We start from the raw sequence: 19,225 nt of genomic DNA, 5'->3' as shown, positions 1-19,225 counted from the left end.
CGTCGTCCCCTACACTTGTTTCTGTATAACAGGCAGTTGCCGGACATTCTACAAAGTTTCATCATGAACATTAGTGGTTTGCTCAAGTTCGTGTAATATGGAAGATTTAAAGTTTCTTGAAGAATTTTACATCAGCATACTCAAAAATTTACACATTCTTCCATAACAATCTCACTAAACGGCTTCGACAGTGTTACTGTTAAAAGTTAATATCTGAGGTAAATGTTACTGTTTAGATATATAAAGTCGGGTAGCAGGACGATGTTGCACCGTGTCGACATAAGTTAAGAAAATTAAAGGTTCGACGTAAAAGCTTTGAAATTCTGTATGTTCATTACTAACAGTTACTAAATGTTTCAGAAAATGAAGACGAATTTAAAATTGCATGGATAAATTTAATTTTAAAAAAAATCTTTATGTTCTGCTTCTATACGTATTCAGTCGACATGTAGTAATAACCTTAATACATTTGACAAGGCATGAAAATGCGAAAAATGTTTTTAATGACTTCTCGTATTAAAGGTATTTAGTATAACTGCCTAAGTAGTATCCAAAAAAGCTTTTAATAATATATACATTTAAGTTCAAATGTCTTAAGCACTAAATGTGTTATGTCAGCAAAAGGTTTAGAATTTTTGTTATCGGTACAGTGCAAAAGTATTTAATAAATAAAATGTTCAATAGATGACGCTCCATGCACAATATATTTCAATGTTGAATTATACAATAATTTTCGTTTTGTTTATTTCAATAATTTTTTGTTGATATTTAATTTTTGAAAATCATTGAACACCCTTTTGTTGTATCGTTAGTACTGTGTGTTCTCTTTTGGATATTTGTATTCTACAAAAAATGTTATTGTATTTTATTAAAACGTTTTGTAACTACTAAATAATGTTTTTTTTTCTTTGTACACACTTCTAAGCTTTCACACGTGTTTCCACATTTATGTTGTAATTGACAACACAAATCATATTTAAAATGAAGAACTGAATATCACGGTACAAGATCTGCTGCGTCCATTACGAATACAAATTTGGTTGTGACGGGTAGATTTTAATTTCACTTGACCCAGTAACGTTTATACTTTTCAATGGATTATATCATTTATGCACGAAAATAATAACATACACATCTTACCACATTATTAATATTATATGTAAACATACATAACTGTGTTTAGATACATCCTTCATCTTTTGTTACTTCATATTTACTAAACGTGCTGTAGAAGAATTCTGTCCTTATTTCTTTTTTAACGAGAATATGAACCGTGGGAAAAATCACAGAAACTAAACATATTGATTTACTAAAAATAAAATTTAGCTGTCCAAGTTATGCAACTTTTATGCATTCACATTTCATTTAAATATTACAATAGCTTCTAATTGTGGCAGAAAAATTCATAATGAAGAACAACAATGCGGGAAAATGCCCTTAATTCTCAGATTGTCTCCGAGTCCGATCAAAGTAAAACGTTTCATAATAATAATTTTGGTTTCAAACCTTTAATTTACAGACTTAACATTAGTAACTTCATGCGCGAGTACAAAGTTATTCTTAAATGTATTAAAAATAAAATGTTGAGCTACGGTAAAGAAAAAAATACATTCTCAAGCTTTTGGTAGTTATTTAAATGTTAAGCATTATTATAATCGTATTAAATCCCATTTAGGTGGTAATATATATGTTCAGTTTATTAAATAAAAACCTATAACCCGAGAATTCTGTATGTTATTATATTGTTCTTCAAAATTAAAGTTTGATGAAGTCATGTATATAGCAAGAATATTAAGTAAAATTGCTTGATGGGAAACGCAATTAATTATTAACCAAATTCCTTGTCCTATTAACGGTACAAGTACTGAACTTTGTAGTAAAGCGCCGTTGATCATATAAAAGTGTAGAGATGAGAATAAACATTTCTTGTACGTTTAACACTTTTTTTAGTAATTTTAGGCTGTGTATATCTGTGCATATATTAATTTTATCAAACAAGTTACTTTAATATATGATGCATTTTGTGAACATACATGTTCACATCCTCATATTTTAATTAAATAATTTGTAAGAGGCTTACAAAGGATTGAATTTGACTTGCCGTGGCCGATTAGGCCAACCTCAATACCTCTCTCAGGATTGTCAATGTCCGTTTGGAAAGGACAAAGTTACACAACGAGCCCAAATAATCCATCTGTCTATCTACCTGCTAGTGAATTGGCGTATTACTAAATCTGCAAGATATCATTTATATAAGACTGAAACACAAGTTAATATATGTTATTATTTTGGGAAGGTGGATACTTTTTAACTATAAACACATCGCAAAAACTCCTCCTTAAGCGTCTCTTTTGTCGAATAAACCTAATATTGTGTGATACAATTTAACGAACTGACTAATGAAAATTATGGATTATGCATCAGCTTCGTAGTAATCTGTCACAACCTAAAGCTTTCCATTTTAAAGCAACAGCAGAAGTTCTACAAAATTCCTGATGAGACCTGGAACTCAAGACATCGAGAAATGCTTGGCGAATACAATTTTGGCACTTGATAATAAAAAAAAAGGTTTGCAATCGCTGGATTAGTGAATTAAGTTTAGTAATTAAGCTAAAAAATTGGATTGTAACATGGAGTCAGAAATATTTGAGATTTATTACCATGAACCAATATAAGAGGAAAGAAATCTTAATACATACAATGTGAGCACGTGGTTATTTACTATAAAATTAATCAATACGTATAGTGTACTGGTATCAGAATAGCATGTTCCGGAAGTATGCTGTTCAATTGTCATTCGCCCAAACTTCTTTGTGCACTGTTGGAGCGACTATTAATATGTTGTTCACAACAATTTAACTCTCACTCAAAGTTAATACATTAATCCTAAAATTAGGTTATAAAACATGTGATTAACTATTTAATTATAAAACAATTACCGTCGCAAGGCATAGTTCAATAAACAAAGATTAGAATTAAAGTTTGATATTCTAAAAACAATGAACATAATACAGATTCCCAAGTTATTTTCATAATCGAAAATCTTTAAAAAGTCGTTATTACATTTCTTACAATAAACTAATACTTTTCGTTTCTTACAAAAAACGTAAATTTTCCTGCGGTATGTTTTTATGTCAATATGAAATATCATTATCACAAATTGCAGTGAAACTCAAGATTAGCTTCAACAAATAATCACTTGGCAAAAAAATCCACCCATTTCTACGTTTGTCAATAGGTTACAGTTATAACAACTTTTATTAGTATATGCTTTAAATTGTTTTCCATTGAATCTATTAGTACATTTATCATTCTAAGCCGCATAAATAATACAATATTTCAGCAGAACACAGAGATATTAAATATTATAACAATAACATTAAATTAAGGTTGCTCTTGTAAAACAAATACATCCAGTCCCTCTCTTAAGCCTAAGTACAAATTATGTATTTTTAACGATGGCGGTAGCGCGACATTTTGGGTTATTAAAATTTTTCAGTAGTAGTAGTAGTGGTTGTTTTTTAATTGAGAAGTATTAAGACAATCAATTTTCCCAAGAAACCACAGCGAATTTGTAAATTTACGTCACTTTGTTTACAGCAACAATTTTTTCAATAAAATACAGAACTTATTTTTAATCCTGGAAAGTAAAATATGGACTTTTTTCTCTCCTCTTCAACAAACAACTGGTTAAGTAAAGTATTTATAAGCTACAAATAATTGTCACAAATAATAAAATAGATAAAACTCAATAAAATATTACAATACATAAACTATTTGCTAACTGTTATTACTTAAATACGATAAAATCGTTTCGTCATATTTTTAACATAGTTCTTGCTGATATTATTCAAAAAACGCAACTTTGAAATAGTATAAAAATTTACATTTCAAAATATTAAACGAAGTTCAAAAAAGGTTAACATTGTTCTGAAAGGCTCTCAACATGGGTTAACCAAACACTGAAATAAAACTGTGTTAAATCAAATTCAACAATTAATAAATTATCCAATTCACTGTAAATTACTATATAAACATATATTTTATTCAAGAAACACAATGAAGAAAAATAATAGCATTATAAACACGGCAACCTATCCAAGTTAACGTATTCCTCTGTTAATCCCCATGACAACAAAGGATAAAGACTGAAATATGTATCTAACGATTGTCAGGACAACTGTCAATAGGGAACATTTAAAATAAACAATGACAATAACTTTCTAAATATAAAACAGTTTAACAGGCATATAAAATAACAGCTTATTATTTGGAACACCATTGCACATAAAAACAGACACAAAATTAAAATAGTTTGATATGGCTATTTACCTCTTGGTTGTCAAAGACATATTTCAAATTGAGTTTAAGTATATTAATAATATGGCATATAAAAGGTAACATACAGTGACGTTTGCCGTATATATATAAAAAAAATATCAGTTTTTCATAATATAGTTAGATTATTTCCTTCACCGACTTAATTACGTTCTTTAGTATTTGTTATTCGATTAACTATAGAAAGCACTATGAGCCAACGGATCAAAATAAATCTTGCATTTTCTGGCTGTTACCCACACTTCAAAATTATTATATAAAGCCATTTCATATTATAGACAGCCAAATCTCTAATTAACAAATATCAGCATACGTGCACACTTTTCAAGCAATTAGAATAAAAACAAATAAACTTGGTACTCCTAGTTAGTTTACATTTAAACTTACTTTGATAAAAATGGGTTCAAACCTCGAAATGGTGATATTAAACAGCACTTACTCATAGTCCACTAGAGGGCGTATTTGCAGATGTTAAAAACTCTGACGGTAACCGTGGGGAAAGAAAATGTAAAGAATTGTTTGTTTACAATGATCTGAAGAATCATTATGGTCTAAAGTATTGTATAAAATGATAAAAATGTTTTGTCTCAACAATAAATTTTATACACCTTGTTTAAATATTAATGTCATCCGCACTTAATTTAGTTTCATCAACTTAATTTCTAGCTTCTTATTTGACTTTTTTTTTAATGGACAACATATAATTAATATTTTGTTGTCAAAATATACACCCATTAACACGTTTAAAGGTTTTTTTTTGAAACACCATTTCATAAAATATTTTTGTTCTTTATTTGATAATAGTAAGTGAAAGTATCTTCCTTTGAAGTGGCGCTCAAAATTGAGATTGTTTTATTATAACTTTACGAAAATTAAACTAATCAGTTCATTTTGAACAATAATAAAAATATTTATTTGTGTACACTTAACACTTCAAACTTGTGAAGATCACATTTCCGATCTGACTACTTTTATTTTTCGTTTGTTTCGCTTGGTAATATGTGTAAGAACAAACTAACCAAATAATTTTTCAAAACACACGTGGCAGTAAGGCTTATCGTTCTGTTCCTTAAATGTTCCCTTGTTCAGTTGCTTCAAGCAGAACGAGCATACGAAGTGTTCTGGATGAAACTTACGGAACATTGCCGTAATACAACGACCTGTGATTGGTTTTTGACAACCAGCGCATAGTGATCCACGTTTAGCATGATAGTGTGTCTCACAGTAAGGCAGACCCTCATGGTCGTAAAAACTTCCACCGTTGAATGACTGGCCGCAATCCTAAGAAAGAACAAGAAGTTATTGTTTATTATTTTCTAAACACTCTTACTATTAACTATATGTCTCAACTTCAAAGAACGAGTACATTATTTCAAATTAATCGGTCATACAGGATCAATAATGTAAGCAAAATTGTAATTTAAACTCATTTGATAACTCAAAATTTAACACTCAGATGTTTAAGCACAGCACAAAGCTACACAATGCTGTGCCAACCCCGGGAATTGAAACCCGATTTTTTGCGTTATAAGCCTTTAGGCTTGCCGCTGAGCAAGTTAACTATTCACTCTAATTTTTGTTTCGTGTAATTAAATAAAAGTTCTTAAAGAGTTACGTTGCTAATCTTGAAACACAACTGCAAAATTGTTCAACTTTAATGTTTTCTTTATTAACCTAATTTTAAGTTTCTAAGACTTTAACTAAACTAAAGAACTATCTTAAACTGTTGCTGGATATCACATATCCTAAGTCTTATGTATATATGAATTTTTCTAGATATAAAAATAGTAGTTTTGTCTGGGTTTTTTTTAGCTACAGGTTGCATCTGATAAAATTGTGAACTAACAAAAATATACAACCACAAACTCCAGAGAATATCCAACTGATGACCTAGGTCAGAGTGGTCATAGAAGCTTTTGTAGTTTTCCTGTTACTCATAGTTAAAACTATTTATTATTAATTGTAATTATTATTATATAATCTTAGCAGCTCTTCTGGTAGAAGTTATTACATCATTTATTATCTAGAATAGTTTTTTATTTGATGAAAAGACTAAAAAAACAACCCAAAGAAAGATATTAGCTATTATCAATAATGTAACTTTAGTTTTGCTACAACTTTTGCGTATTATTTGATAAACATCACCCACTTGCATTGAATACTTGAAACTAACCAAGCATCAGCACACTGGTACTAGTTTATCCATAACGTAAGATGTACACAATGGTGTTTAGAACACACACTTCTAAAATAATTGCTATCATATACATCTGTATTTGTTACAATACCAAACATATTCTAGGATAGAGAATAACAACCACAAATATTTAAATTTCCTACTCTGCAAACAAAGCAATCAGGATGCCACTGGCCATTGAGTGCCGAGATATAATTTTCTTTGATTGGCCTGTTACAGCCACCACATTTGGGTGCAAACATATCAAAGAAGTCTTCACGACAGTAAGGTTTTCCATCCTTTTCATGGAAACCCTCTTCCCCAAATTGCCGGCCACACTGGGCACAGAAAAAGTGTTCTTGGTGCCAAGTTTTGTCCAGTGCTGTCACACATTTCTGTATGGAAAAGACGAATATAAGTCATTGCTACAAAATCATAAAACCAGAATATTTTAATGATGGAATAAAACTATTTCTAACTATTTTGAATGATACAGGTCATTTAGTTTAACTGTCCAATATTAAGTAAGACTAACAATATAACTTTATAAAAGCATTATACAAGTTGAAGTTTCATATTCTTTTTAACAAAATATAATTACCATAATGTGTTTAAAAACTTAATTAACTTTTCTCAAAGAAAATCAATAATCGTTCATCTTATCAAATACTATACCTAATTAATTTTGATTATCCTCCATTTGCCTTGTAGACAATTGTTCATATTGGGGAAAAAAATGTTGCTATAAATTCTGTTGAGGATAAAAATGCAATTTATGTAAGCTCTCCAAAATATTTCTTATAAAATTGCTGTGGATGGAGACATCAGGCATTTTTATAGATCATGCAGTGGTAGAGTTAGCTAACTAAGTCTAGAAATGGCACCAAAAATTAAGGTATTTACATTAGTTTTAGAACACACAAAAAAAAGAAGTAAATTAAGTAGCAAGAGTTTTGTGCCAAAGTTTTGAAAACGTTTTTATACATATTAAAAAAACAAATAACAAGCTGCCTGCTTCTAAGCAACAGAAAAAGACGACTTCAATGGCAATCAGTAAAGAAATAAAAATGGTAAGAACATGGGTATCCACAGGAATTTTTCCAGGTTGGACACAGTCAAAATCAAGGGATGATGGACCCACCTTCAAAGCTTTGCCATTACAGTCAAGAGAATAGGCAAGCTCTCACAGTCAGATTGGAGGAGTTTAATATTTGTAAGGTTAGTAACTTGCTGGTAACAGGCCTATTACATATGATATTGTTGTGTTAGCACTTATGATGTTGATACTGCTCTGTGTGTGATACCAGCAGCAGGTTGACCTTGACCACACTGTCTCATGGAATGTCTGCAAGACTGTGTCAGTCTCTTTGATAACCAGCTGCTGGTATTACTGGCAGGTAACAACAGGTTAGTCCTGATCACACTGTGTCAGAGCTCAGGAGGATGTCAGCAAGACTACTTCGGTCTCTTTGATGACCTGAGTGAAAATTGCCATGTACAGTGTCCAAGAAGCTGCTGTGATAGCGATGTTTTCAATATTTAGCTACAGGATAGTTATCAAAAGATGTTAAGTAAAGTTGTTGACAAACACGGCGGTTTTTATTAGAATTGGAAATTAAGTGTGATAAGTAGTGTAAAATTGTGAAGTGAACAAGAAACTTGTAAATTCATATACATATACTGAATAAATAAATAATTATGTTTCTCATTTTCTGGGACACCTATGGGTAAGAAGAATGTTAGAACATGAAATTATCAAAAACCATTTGACAGATCTACTATAACTGATATCACATAATTGTTATCCTATTTTGGAAGTGAATTTGATCGGAAGTTACCACCTAAATAGTATCCTAGTCTGATGTAGAGTAGACTGACTTTTACTGTAAAAGAAGTATCCTAGCTTGATGTGGAGTTGGTAGACTTTAACTCTACAAGTAATAGCCTAGTTTGGTGTGGAACTAACAGACGTTTACTATACAAATATTATCCTAGCTTAGTGTAGAGCTGACTGACTTTTATTATACAAGTAATACCTAGGTTGATGAAGAGTTTATTGACTTTTACCATCCAAGTAGTATCTTAGTATGATGCAGAGCTAATTGGCTAGTATTCTAGTTTGGTGTACAGCTGAAACAATTCACGCGATATCACAGTGAACCAAATTACAATCATAACAGGTAGTTAGCAAATAACTTTCAAAATGTATCAATACCTAATTTATGTTACATGTTAGAAGCCAATTTAGTCAGTCTTGTTAATTGGAAATCTGAGAAATGAATTTTGTTTTGTAATAGCTGAAGAAATGTTTTTTCTCCTGATTGGTGCACTTGCAAAATGAAATATGACAACTGATTATTGCTGAAGTTAAGCCTGTATACGTTTTTTTAACATGATAAAAATAATAACAAAAAATTTGGATATTTCTTATCAGTGTTGCATTTTTTCTTATTTATTTTTGTTCAGAAGTTAAAACTCTCATATTTGAAAGTAAATCAAAAATTAAATGTGGTGGATGTTTTTCATGCAATGACAATAGTTTTATATCAGAAATCAACAAAAATGTAGATAAGCCTGATCTCTGGTGATTTAATGGACATAAATAAACTCCCTAAAAGTAAGTTCACTTTAAGGATCAGATACCGAAATAGGAAATACGCACATCCTGAATAGGACCATTACAATAAGCACAACGAGGTGCGAAAATCTTGTGATAATCCTCCTCACAATATGGTTCACCATCTCGTTCAAAGAAATTCTTGGTGCCCAGCTCCTGTTTACAATGTGTGCAAGTGAAGTGCTCTGGATGCCACGTCTGTCCAAGGGCTGTGATCACCTAGAAAGTGAGGGGTATCAAAAAACATATGAAATCATTACTCTGTAGATTTTATAATTTACTGTAAAGAGCTAACTACAATACGAATATATCAAAATCAATTGGTATTATTAGATTTTTTTCTCCTTATATAAATAAATTCTTATAACATAATTTATTATCAACACAGTTACACAAATTTATTTATTTTTTCAGTATAACTATGACTTGTCCAGGCAACAATAACTATATTAACTACTTTACTTCTGCATGCATATAATTTTATATTTAAATAATGGTTAAGCTTTTTCAGTCACTATGATTCAATTTGCAAACATTTATTAAGATACAAATGCCATTTATCACCTTGGTAGCAATTTTTGAGATATACAGTTTAATGGAAATCACCTTGGTAGCAATTTTTGAGATATACAGTTTAATGGAAATCACCTTGGTAGCAATTTTTGTGATATACAGTTTAGTGGAAATCACCTCGGTAGCAATTTTTGTGATATACAGTTTAGTGGAAATCACCTTGGTAGCAATTTTTGTGATATACAGTTTAGTGGAAATCACCTAGGTAGCAATTTATGTGATATACAGTTTAGTGGAAATCACCTTGGTAGCAATTTTTGTGATATACAGTTTAGTGGAAATCACCTCGGTAGCACTTTTCAGTGATTTAAAATTAATTATTATCGCCCTGGTCGCGGCTCACTACTGAGATATAATACTGGCAGCAGCTTGTGGTGCATAAGGCATGTGGTTGAGATGCTATTACATTCTTCTTACTGGAACCCATATATGGCAAGTAAACAAAGATTTGTTAAAAAATATTATAAGTTTATTACGATGTAGTGTCACACAAAACACCACTCTAAAGATCATGTTTCACTGGTATAAGGCATTGTATCCAGTAATATGTTTTTATAAAATCAAAATATTCCAATTCAATGCCAGTATTTGGAATGGGTTTACTGGCTCATATAGCTAATTACTACTTTAATTGACTCACCTGACCAATAATCTGTTTCTTACAGGCAACACACTGACCCTTAGCAGTTGTATTAATCCCTTGACTATTCATGTCTGTCTGTAAACTACCAAGCATAGAGTCCAGCTGGTCATTATGAGAATAGGCTGGTTGTGCCTTTGGCTGAGATTGGAGCTGTTGTTTCGTTGGCTTGTGAGGTTCAGCATAAGCTAAGTTACTACTAGCAGGAATTGGAGGATTGGTGTCATTCACCTATGAAGGACAAAAGGAAATGTTCACAAAGACGGTCTTTACTTCAGCCAATGTTTCAATTCAAGAGATGTATGACTTTAAAATAGCCAATCTCACAAAACAGCCTATCCTAACTGAGCTCTTATAAAAACAAGAAAGACATCTACGTAATTTCTAATTACACAAACAGCACAACAGGTAGAAGTGGTCACTACAGAAGCTGTTGAAAAACAAATTCTTTAGTTTATATCTCAAGATATTTGTCACTACGATCATCACACTAAACAATCACCATGATGGGCTGTCAGTTGTGATTGACTCACCTTCGCTTACATATATACAGAGCTCAGACCCAAAGGAAGGCTGGTATATGGGTTCAAATAAATTCAGGGTAGATATAAAAACCTCTAAATATTGTAGTGTGGCTTTAGACATCAATAACGTGCTGTAGACTTATGGTAATGTGTGTGTGTGTATATATACATATATTTATAGTTTTAAAAATTAACAGAACTTATGTTCTTGTAAATCAATCAAGACAGTTATGTGAAGCATAATCCCCTTAAAGCTTCAATGGCTTTAAACTTTCTGAAAACATTCTGATTTATTCACATAAAACTTAATTACAAATTTCTTTGTTTGAAGTCTATTTGCGTAACATTGATAATGGCTTCCCCCTCCTCAACATGGTCACCTTTACATATAGGTGTAAGTCGCTGATATGATAGGCATAAAAAATTATACACATATTATCAACTGGATTTCTGTTAACATAGTAAAACTTGAAAGAAATGCATAATACTTTGAGTCCATACAACTAGAAGAAGTCACAATTACATTTCTATGGTTTCAAGATCTCTGTTCATCATCACGATGTACAAGTTATCAAGTCTAAATGACTGCACTGAGAAGTAAATAAAAATCCTATTTGTGTCACGGCACCGGTGGGGCAAAGGTCTGAAATGTGATGGCACTGAACACGCTCCATACTTTAGCTGTGGTCATGTTATAAAAGTGGAAGTGAATTCTGTTACTTGGTTTAAAGAAAAGAACAAAGTCTTTGTGATGGCAGGTTCTCTGAAGTTGAAAATTAGGGCAAACGATACCTAAATCATAGGGGTTTCTAACCTGTCCAGTTAGCCCACTTACACCTAAGGTATGGTTCAGGTTGAAAATTTTGTTCTAACTGACAACAAAGTCCACAAGACGTTTGAATTCATTGTTTTTCCTCCAGCACATTTCTTGTGATTGCATAATTCTCCTTCCTTTTCTTAACAAGATTTTTTTTTTCCTTCTGTAAAAGTCTCTCGTATTCAGCATATTCTCCTATAAGAACATACATGTCAACATGACCAGATGCTAATACACAAAAAAACACTATCATGCCTACAGTGCACATGTAAAACAATCTGAAATATTAATGCACAAAAACCCATGCCTAGTGTAGTGTAGGTGCATGTGTAAGTATACAAGAGTAAGTTTAATATGAAAGTTGTGTAATATACATATATATATTGAAGAAAAATTGGTAACAGAAATATGTTAGGATACACAAGCATCATATATTGTTCTATTTTATAACAAAATCTTGTGTATATGTCAGTATTTATTTGTGATGAATTAGTGATACATGAACTGGAAGCAGTGTTTACAAGGCTGGGCACCACTAATCCTGTAAATAGCTTTACTACAACCATCTACAGAATAAATAATTGTGTTGTCTTATAAACACTGTTACAGTTAACAAAAAAAAGGGAAAGTCTGACAACACAAATGATCTTCTATGATAGCTTCTTCATACAGGAAGTATCCAGGTTACTAGGAGTAAAGAGATGAACCACCTTCTAGAAGCATGTTACTGGAAATAAAGAGATTTATTACATTCTGAAAACATGTTACTGGAAGTAAAGAGATTTATTACATTCTGAAAACATGTTACTGGAAGTAAAGAGATTTATTACATTCTGAAAACATGTTACTGGAAGTAAAGAGATTTATTACATTCTGAAAACATGTTACTGGAAGTAAAGAGATTCACAATTTTCTGTAAGCATATTATGGGAGAAAAAAAGGAGGTTTGTCATATTCTATAAGTATTAAAAGCTGAAGAGAAGATCCAGCTTTGAAAGCCTTGTGAAGATGAACTACACCTAGAATACACTTGGTATCCCAGGAAAGAAATGCAGGGCCACTTTTCCAAAAGTTTTGTTTTGGGCTTTCTCAATACAAGTTATTGCTTTGAGTAACCTTTTAGGCTATAGAAACGTGGATTTGGTGATAAAATGTTATTTCAACCATCCTACCCTTCCTACTAACCTTGAAATCTGAAAGGGAAGACATCAGATCATCCAATTCTTTGGTGGCAGAAGATGCTCCTGGTGTGGAAGCAGGTGGGGGAGAGTGCAAAGGCTCTTCTTTAGTGTAGGTCACTGTGGTAACATACTCCCGCTTGACTGATGGGGTCACACTTGGGCTTGTAGGTCTGTAAGTTCAAAGATACGGGGAATTGGCATTAATTTGTTATATAAATCAAAAACTCACTAGTTTTAAATTAACAAACAGTGGTAATTAGAGCAGATTACTAAGATAACTTGATCACAAATGGTTGGCTGTGTTCATGTAAGCTCATGAGGTTTAAGGTACATGAGCATATAATAACACTTAAAGGCATGTTTAGTTACTACACTGTAAATGAAGTGTTATCAATGTTTAGTATAAAGCTGCAAATAAGGCTTGAAAGTGTGTTGGTAGTCAAATTATAAATGTGGGGAAAATATAATTTCTTCTCTTTTTTTTCTTCTTCATCTTAGTCACATTCCCAGTTGTGAAGGGACAGTATTTCAAGGACATGTGCTTTATTATTCTATACACTTAAAGCCTTAGATAACAACATGCTGTTTGTTTGTTAAATTAATGATAGGCTTAGAAATATAGCAATCTTCGTAAGCTAGCAGATTTGTTAACCAGCAGCTGGAACTAAACAGCACTGATATCCATTTTTTTCAAGAACTTGGGCACATTCCAGATTTTGTTTCTCACTGTTCTTGTCCAAAACTGTTGATTGTCAATAAAATGTAAATACACTTAGTTTATATTTTTTTTATCGTGGAGAAGACATTTTCAGATTCTAAAAATAAAAAATATAACAGTTAAATTAAAAACTAGAAATGAAAATAACTAAATCACGTGGTTTTGGTCTAAATTTTCACAAACATTTTTTTTGGGGGTGGGGGTCTTAACTGTGTGGGGAGGGGGCTATAAACTCTTAACTTTGCCCTTTTTTAAGTTTACTGCCAAGCATGGGCATTACTAGCTATTAAAAAGAAGCAGCTACTACTCAAAATAATTAAAACAGAATTTCAATCTAACATATTATAATTTATGTAAAATAAATCTGAGCATGGCACCCAGCAAATCCCCTGCTGCCAGTGCCCTTTTTGTTAACATCTGAAAATGGTGTCAACCATGCTATATCCTGAGAAACGAATAAACTGTAATAAAAAGTTGTAGTTTGTTTTTTACAACTTCAATTCATAGTCTGTTTTCTTGCAAATCTGTTCCATAATATTTATTTTATTTCGTACACCATGCTTCTGTAATCTAAAACACAAGGATAGTAATTAAAGTTAGTGTACTGTACGAGCTTCCGTAATGTAAAACATGAAGGCAACAATTAAAGTTGATGTAACATATGTAATGTAAAACACAGGAGTAACAATTAAAGTTGGTGTAACGAAGAGCTTCTGCAATACAAAACACAAGGGTAAGAATTAAAGTTAGTGTACAGCACGTGCTTCCGCAATGTAAAGCATAAGGGCAACAATTAAAGTTGGTGTACTGTAATGTAAAACACTGTACGTGCTTCTGTAATGTAGAACATAATGATGATAAATAAATTTGGTGTAATGTAGAACACAAGGATAACAATTAAAGTTGGTGTACCATCAAACATTGGTTATAAGATCAACATATTTACTCATTTAACTTTGGGGACACTACGCTTTGCAGATCATCCAACAAACTTTCCACAGACGGTCTGTCCTCTGGGACAGGCTTGGTGACTGGACGAATTGACCCATACCTAGGATTTGAAGCATCCCCGGGCGTCGGTGAAGCACTGGAAACTCCATTCACTGTTGACACTAAAAACAACAACAAAGATAGATGATGAGACGTTTTACAAAAGGTTATTAGGCTAAGGATAATAGTGATAGCACTGTACAAAGGCTGCAGATAATATTAACAGCGCCACATAAAAATTCTCTCATTTGTCGACATTTATAAATAAAATCACTTCGAATCACCTATATTTTGCACAACAAGAAAATGCATAATCAATATGTTAATATTAATTTCTAACTGATGTACACAAATATATTTCTTTTTTTTGTTAAGCATGAAGTTGCACAATCTATCTGTGCTGTGTCCTCCTCAGGTATCGAACCTTCAACTTAAGCATAATAAACTCTCTAGCGTACAACTGAGTCATCAGTGGTGTATGTAGATTTATTGTTAAGAACAAAGCTGCACAAAGGGTTACCTGTGCTGTACCAACCGCAGGGATCAACCCCTAAATTTAGCATTACCGCTAGGCAACCAGAGGACAAACAGTAATAGAACAGAATCTACTGCATTCCACTCATTATAACATTTTGAAATTGTGAATTCCTAGTCAGATTGCTATTTTATATTAGCTACATTATTCACTGGGTTGATCTTTAGCTCGGTTTTAATTACGTAGCTTGCGTTGAGCAAAAGTTATTGATAACTGCAGGTGTGGAATAAAAGATGTCAATAGTGTTGCCATGAATAGTTCTTCAGGAATACGGAAATCTACTTATTTTAGCAATTTAACGCTAAATTTAAATTAAACTAACCACATAAAGATACTTTTTTTTTTCGGAAATAAGCATTATGCACCCAATTATGCTCCAATTCTAGTCAGTTTTGTTTAGCTGGATGCAGAGACAGTTTTCTTTTTTACTTCAAATATAAATAAACTTCTAAACTAAGTAAGCGAAAACATCGTTGTTCGACTTTCCATATTAGGTAATAAGCTGTAAAAATAAAAATTGAATAGGAAACTCCAGAACATACTTTTTTTTTTTTCGTTTCTATTTTTTAGGAACTGCTTTAAAATGAAACTATTGTTTAATAGTTCTGAAATTAACCCTATCACAATAATTTGATAGCTGTAAACGTTTTCAATATTGAAAAGCAAAGTGGTTTACATACACTAAATTTTAGTTCTACTTCGTAATAAACTGGGTTTTCTATAGTAAATTATCTACATTCTGAAACGAACCTCAAATAATATAAAAACGAATAAAGTAATAGTTAGTTGTTGGCTTTATAATGACATACAAAATATTCCCAACGGCTAAACTTTGCAAGCTAAAGGTCACTGTCAGTAAATACGTATTTATTGAAAACAAATATTTTAAACAAGTTGTTAAGTTCTTTCACCATCCACATAAAGGCCAATTGAAATTCTGGTACGTTTATAACTTTGAATAACCTTAAGATTAAATAAAGTAAATGTTTTAAACTATTCTTCGGGTAATTAATATTTTATGTTTGGAAAAGAAGGAACCTTATGGAAACAAAAAAATTTCTATGTTATAAATGTTTCGGTCTACATAGATATATACAAACAATTTTGTAGGACGATTGTTTCGGATATTCGAACAAAGTGTAGTTAACTTGTTTGTATAACATTTTCAATGCTTATTGATTTTCCAATATTTCGCCAGCTTTTGGCGTTGAAACCGTCCCTAATTTAGAACTGATAGACTAGAGAGAAGGTAGCTAGACCATGGATTCTCATACTGTGGTACGTGGAGTTAATGTCGGTGGTGCACGACAAAATTAATATAAAAAATCACAAAATGTGTAATAAGCCCTATCTGAGCTTTCCACGTACACATACATACTATTCTCCTCACTTATAGACTCACCCTCTTTCTGCATAGACTCATCATTATTTTCTTCCCTTAAAATTTACAAAAATGGTACCAGATATTCTTCAATTGTGGCAGAAAAAACAAACGCATCATTCGCATTAATGGGTAAATGTTACAAATATGAATTTCTGTTACCAGGTATTTTGTCTTTTTTTTTAAATTAGGCCTAGGTTTATAATTTTAAAATATTAAACAAAAAGTGTTACGCGAGCCTAAAACGTTTGAAAACCATTGAACAAGACGATAGCACCAACCACTAACTCCTGGGCTACTCTAATCGAATATTGGGATATTAACATCAGTCTTATAACACACCCACAGACCAGCACGCTAATCACTTGATAATGAACGGCCCTACAGCCAATGTTAGAACTTGAATGACAACTTGCCAATTCGCGACCAAACCTTTTTCTTGTTCCGAAAACACGAAAAATTGGGAAATTTGATGATATATCTAAAATTGTATATTTGATTAATATTTAGTGTATACTAGCTAATGTACCTGTTCAACACACGGAGAAAACATAACAACCGAACACCGACACACTATGTTCCTTAACGGAGGTCCTGAGGGTACATGTCAGGTGACAATCAATCCAACGGTTTCCAGTTATAAGCGCACACGCGCGCTCGCACACTTTCGTCAAATAATGATTTAGTTTGTATCAAAGAAAGACCCTAGAAACCACATACCATTAAGTTCAGCGTGAAAACAATCTTATAATAGTAAGCCAACATAATCACTGGGAATAAAAATAGCAGGCGTACCAGGCACATCCCTACAGTGAACAAGTGGTTCTTGAATGGATGTGGAAATATTAATGTAATGAAAAACGCAGAAAACTACGTGCACTAGAGTGTAGCTAATGTTTTTAAAGTTTGGTCGTCTGTTTTGTAATTCATCTGATATATATATATATATGTACCTTTGTAGTCTGGAGAAGAGGAGCTTAGGCGAGCTGAGTTAAGGTCTTCAAGAAGAGAGTCCAACTCCGACAGATGATCAGCAGTTGGATGTCGAGATGATGATGTTGCCGTGGGAACTTCTTTTCTCACCTGCTGATTCTGATAAATCGGCTGAGAAGAAGAAGAAGAAGACATCACAGTCGATGTAAACAGATTATTCCTCACCATCTTAGCTCTTGGTTAACAAAAGACAAATTAAAGGGTTTCTAAATACACAAAATATAAGCAAACTGGACACAGACGTAATTTATTTATATACGCGTCAAACAAAACGTAAACTCATCAACTGTTAGAAATCATGTAAATGGCCTGTTTAGTTTTATATCAAGCCGTTTTATATAACCGCAACGAACAACAAATTTGAGGTTCTGACACGTAACTCTTTCTCTTCTATGAACTATTTAGACTACTAGGTCGCCGCACCTTGGTCTACTGCAGTAACGCCAGATAACCTTATTTTACCCTATCCTTTTTATTGGTCAACCAGCTGTAGAAAGTGTGTCTGTGGTTAAAACATCTATAAGGAGATTGATGCCTTTGCTGAAAGTATAATTAAGAAACTGGTTCATCTTATCTTGAAATTTGGCGCCAAAGAAATTTAGTTATCATAAAATAACAGCTAAAGTTCTACACAAGCGTTCACAGTATAACAAAGTAATATATAGTCACTTTAACATTTTTCCTAATTTTCTGACTTTCATGGAAGGGAGTTGTGATACTCATGAATGGTTACGAGTTAATAGAGTTATAAAGAAAAACTATAATTTATCACAGGGCGCAGAGCGAGCAAATTATCTTAAATAATAAATTACTTTGATTTAAAATACAGAGCACAGCGTCGTGAATTTTTCTTTTCGAGATATAGTCACCCTGAGACATATAAGCCTCATGTGTAATTAGCGTTAATCTTCAGTTTCATTTTTACCCTAATTATCTAAATCTTTCAAGAAACACAACCAACTTTTGTAGAACCTTATGACTCATGCTTGCTGTATAAAGCGAATACAGACCTTCCATCCGAAAAAGGTCAGAAGTTTATAAGCGAAACTGAATATTTCCTTGATTAACTGGCTACAAACGTTGGGTCAACATATGCTTCTCCACAACATGAATGAAGTTCACATCCGAAACCTTATGTGAATGTTTCAAACTATCTACATACTTCTTGCCATACAGAAAATATTCAAATTACATGATATAATAGAACATATGGTGCCTAGTAATCGGATACTTGAGACAATGTGTTGTCTTTATATTTAAAGACCAATACAGTAATTATATTACGTTTAGACACAGCATAATTTTAGTATAATAACAATCCAGAACTCATCACACAAACACTTTCATAATGTTTGTTTATAATTATGTACAAAGCTACACAAGGGCTATCTGTGCTCTGCCCACCACGGGTATCGAAACCCGGTTTCTAGCGGTTTCTAGACATACCGCTGTGCCATTGGGGGGCTTTCATAATGAAAAGGTGGAATATCTTTAATGTAACGAATTTCTTATTATATATTTATTTTAATATCAACGTTGTTTAGATAAAGTTCATATTTAAAAACATGCATAGCTTGTAGTGTTAGATATGTATTACGAAACTCCCGCCTATTCTTCAAAGTTGTAGAAGATTCTCGAAAGTAAGAATCAATAATATATGTATGTACGTAAACGCTTAAATTTGTATTGTTACGTAATCTGAATTTATAGAAACCACCACACGCCTATAAATATAACCAACG

At 32.2% G+C, this 19,225-nt stretch overlaps 1 protein-coding gene across 2 annotated transcripts in view; it reads right to left on the bottom strand.

Annotated features, from left to right (window-relative positions):
- Positions 1 to 2,636: 2,636 nt before the first annotated feature.
- The window catches only part of LOC106469388 (leupaxin-like), a 49,469-nt gene continuing 32,880 nt past the window's right edge, over positions 2,637 to 19,225 (bottom strand). For both annotated transcript variants that reach the window (XM_022397897.1, XM_013929879.2), the window contains exons 3-9: positions 17,444 to 17,594; positions 14,531 to 14,696; positions 12,871 to 13,036; positions 10,345 to 10,575; positions 9,177 to 9,350; positions 6,679 to 6,909; positions 2,637 to 5,619 (exon numbers count right to left, since the gene is read on the bottom strand). In XM_022397897.1, the coding sequence (XP_022253605.1) occupies positions 5,353 to 5,619; positions 6,679 to 6,909; positions 9,177 to 9,350; positions 10,345 to 10,575; positions 12,871 to 13,036; positions 14,531 to 14,696; positions 17,444 to 17,594 (1,386 nt within the window). In that variant the 3' untranslated portion in view covers positions 2,637 to 5,352. The remainder of the gene's footprint in view (positions 5,620 to 6,678; positions 6,910 to 9,176; positions 9,351 to 10,344; positions 10,576 to 12,870; positions 13,037 to 14,530; positions 14,697 to 17,443; positions 17,595 to 19,225) is intronic.

This window comes from Limulus polyphemus, unplaced genomic scaffold, assembly GCF_000517525.1.
Source record: "Limulus polyphemus unplaced genomic scaffold, Limulus_polyphemus-2.1.2 Scaffold3460, whole genome shotgun sequence".
In the NCBI taxonomy this organism is placed as follows: Eukaryota; Metazoa; Arthropoda; class Merostomata; order Xiphosura; family Limulidae; genus Limulus; species Limulus polyphemus.
Note: the sequence above shows the minus strand (reverse complement) of the source record. Positions and strands in the feature narration are given on the sequence as shown.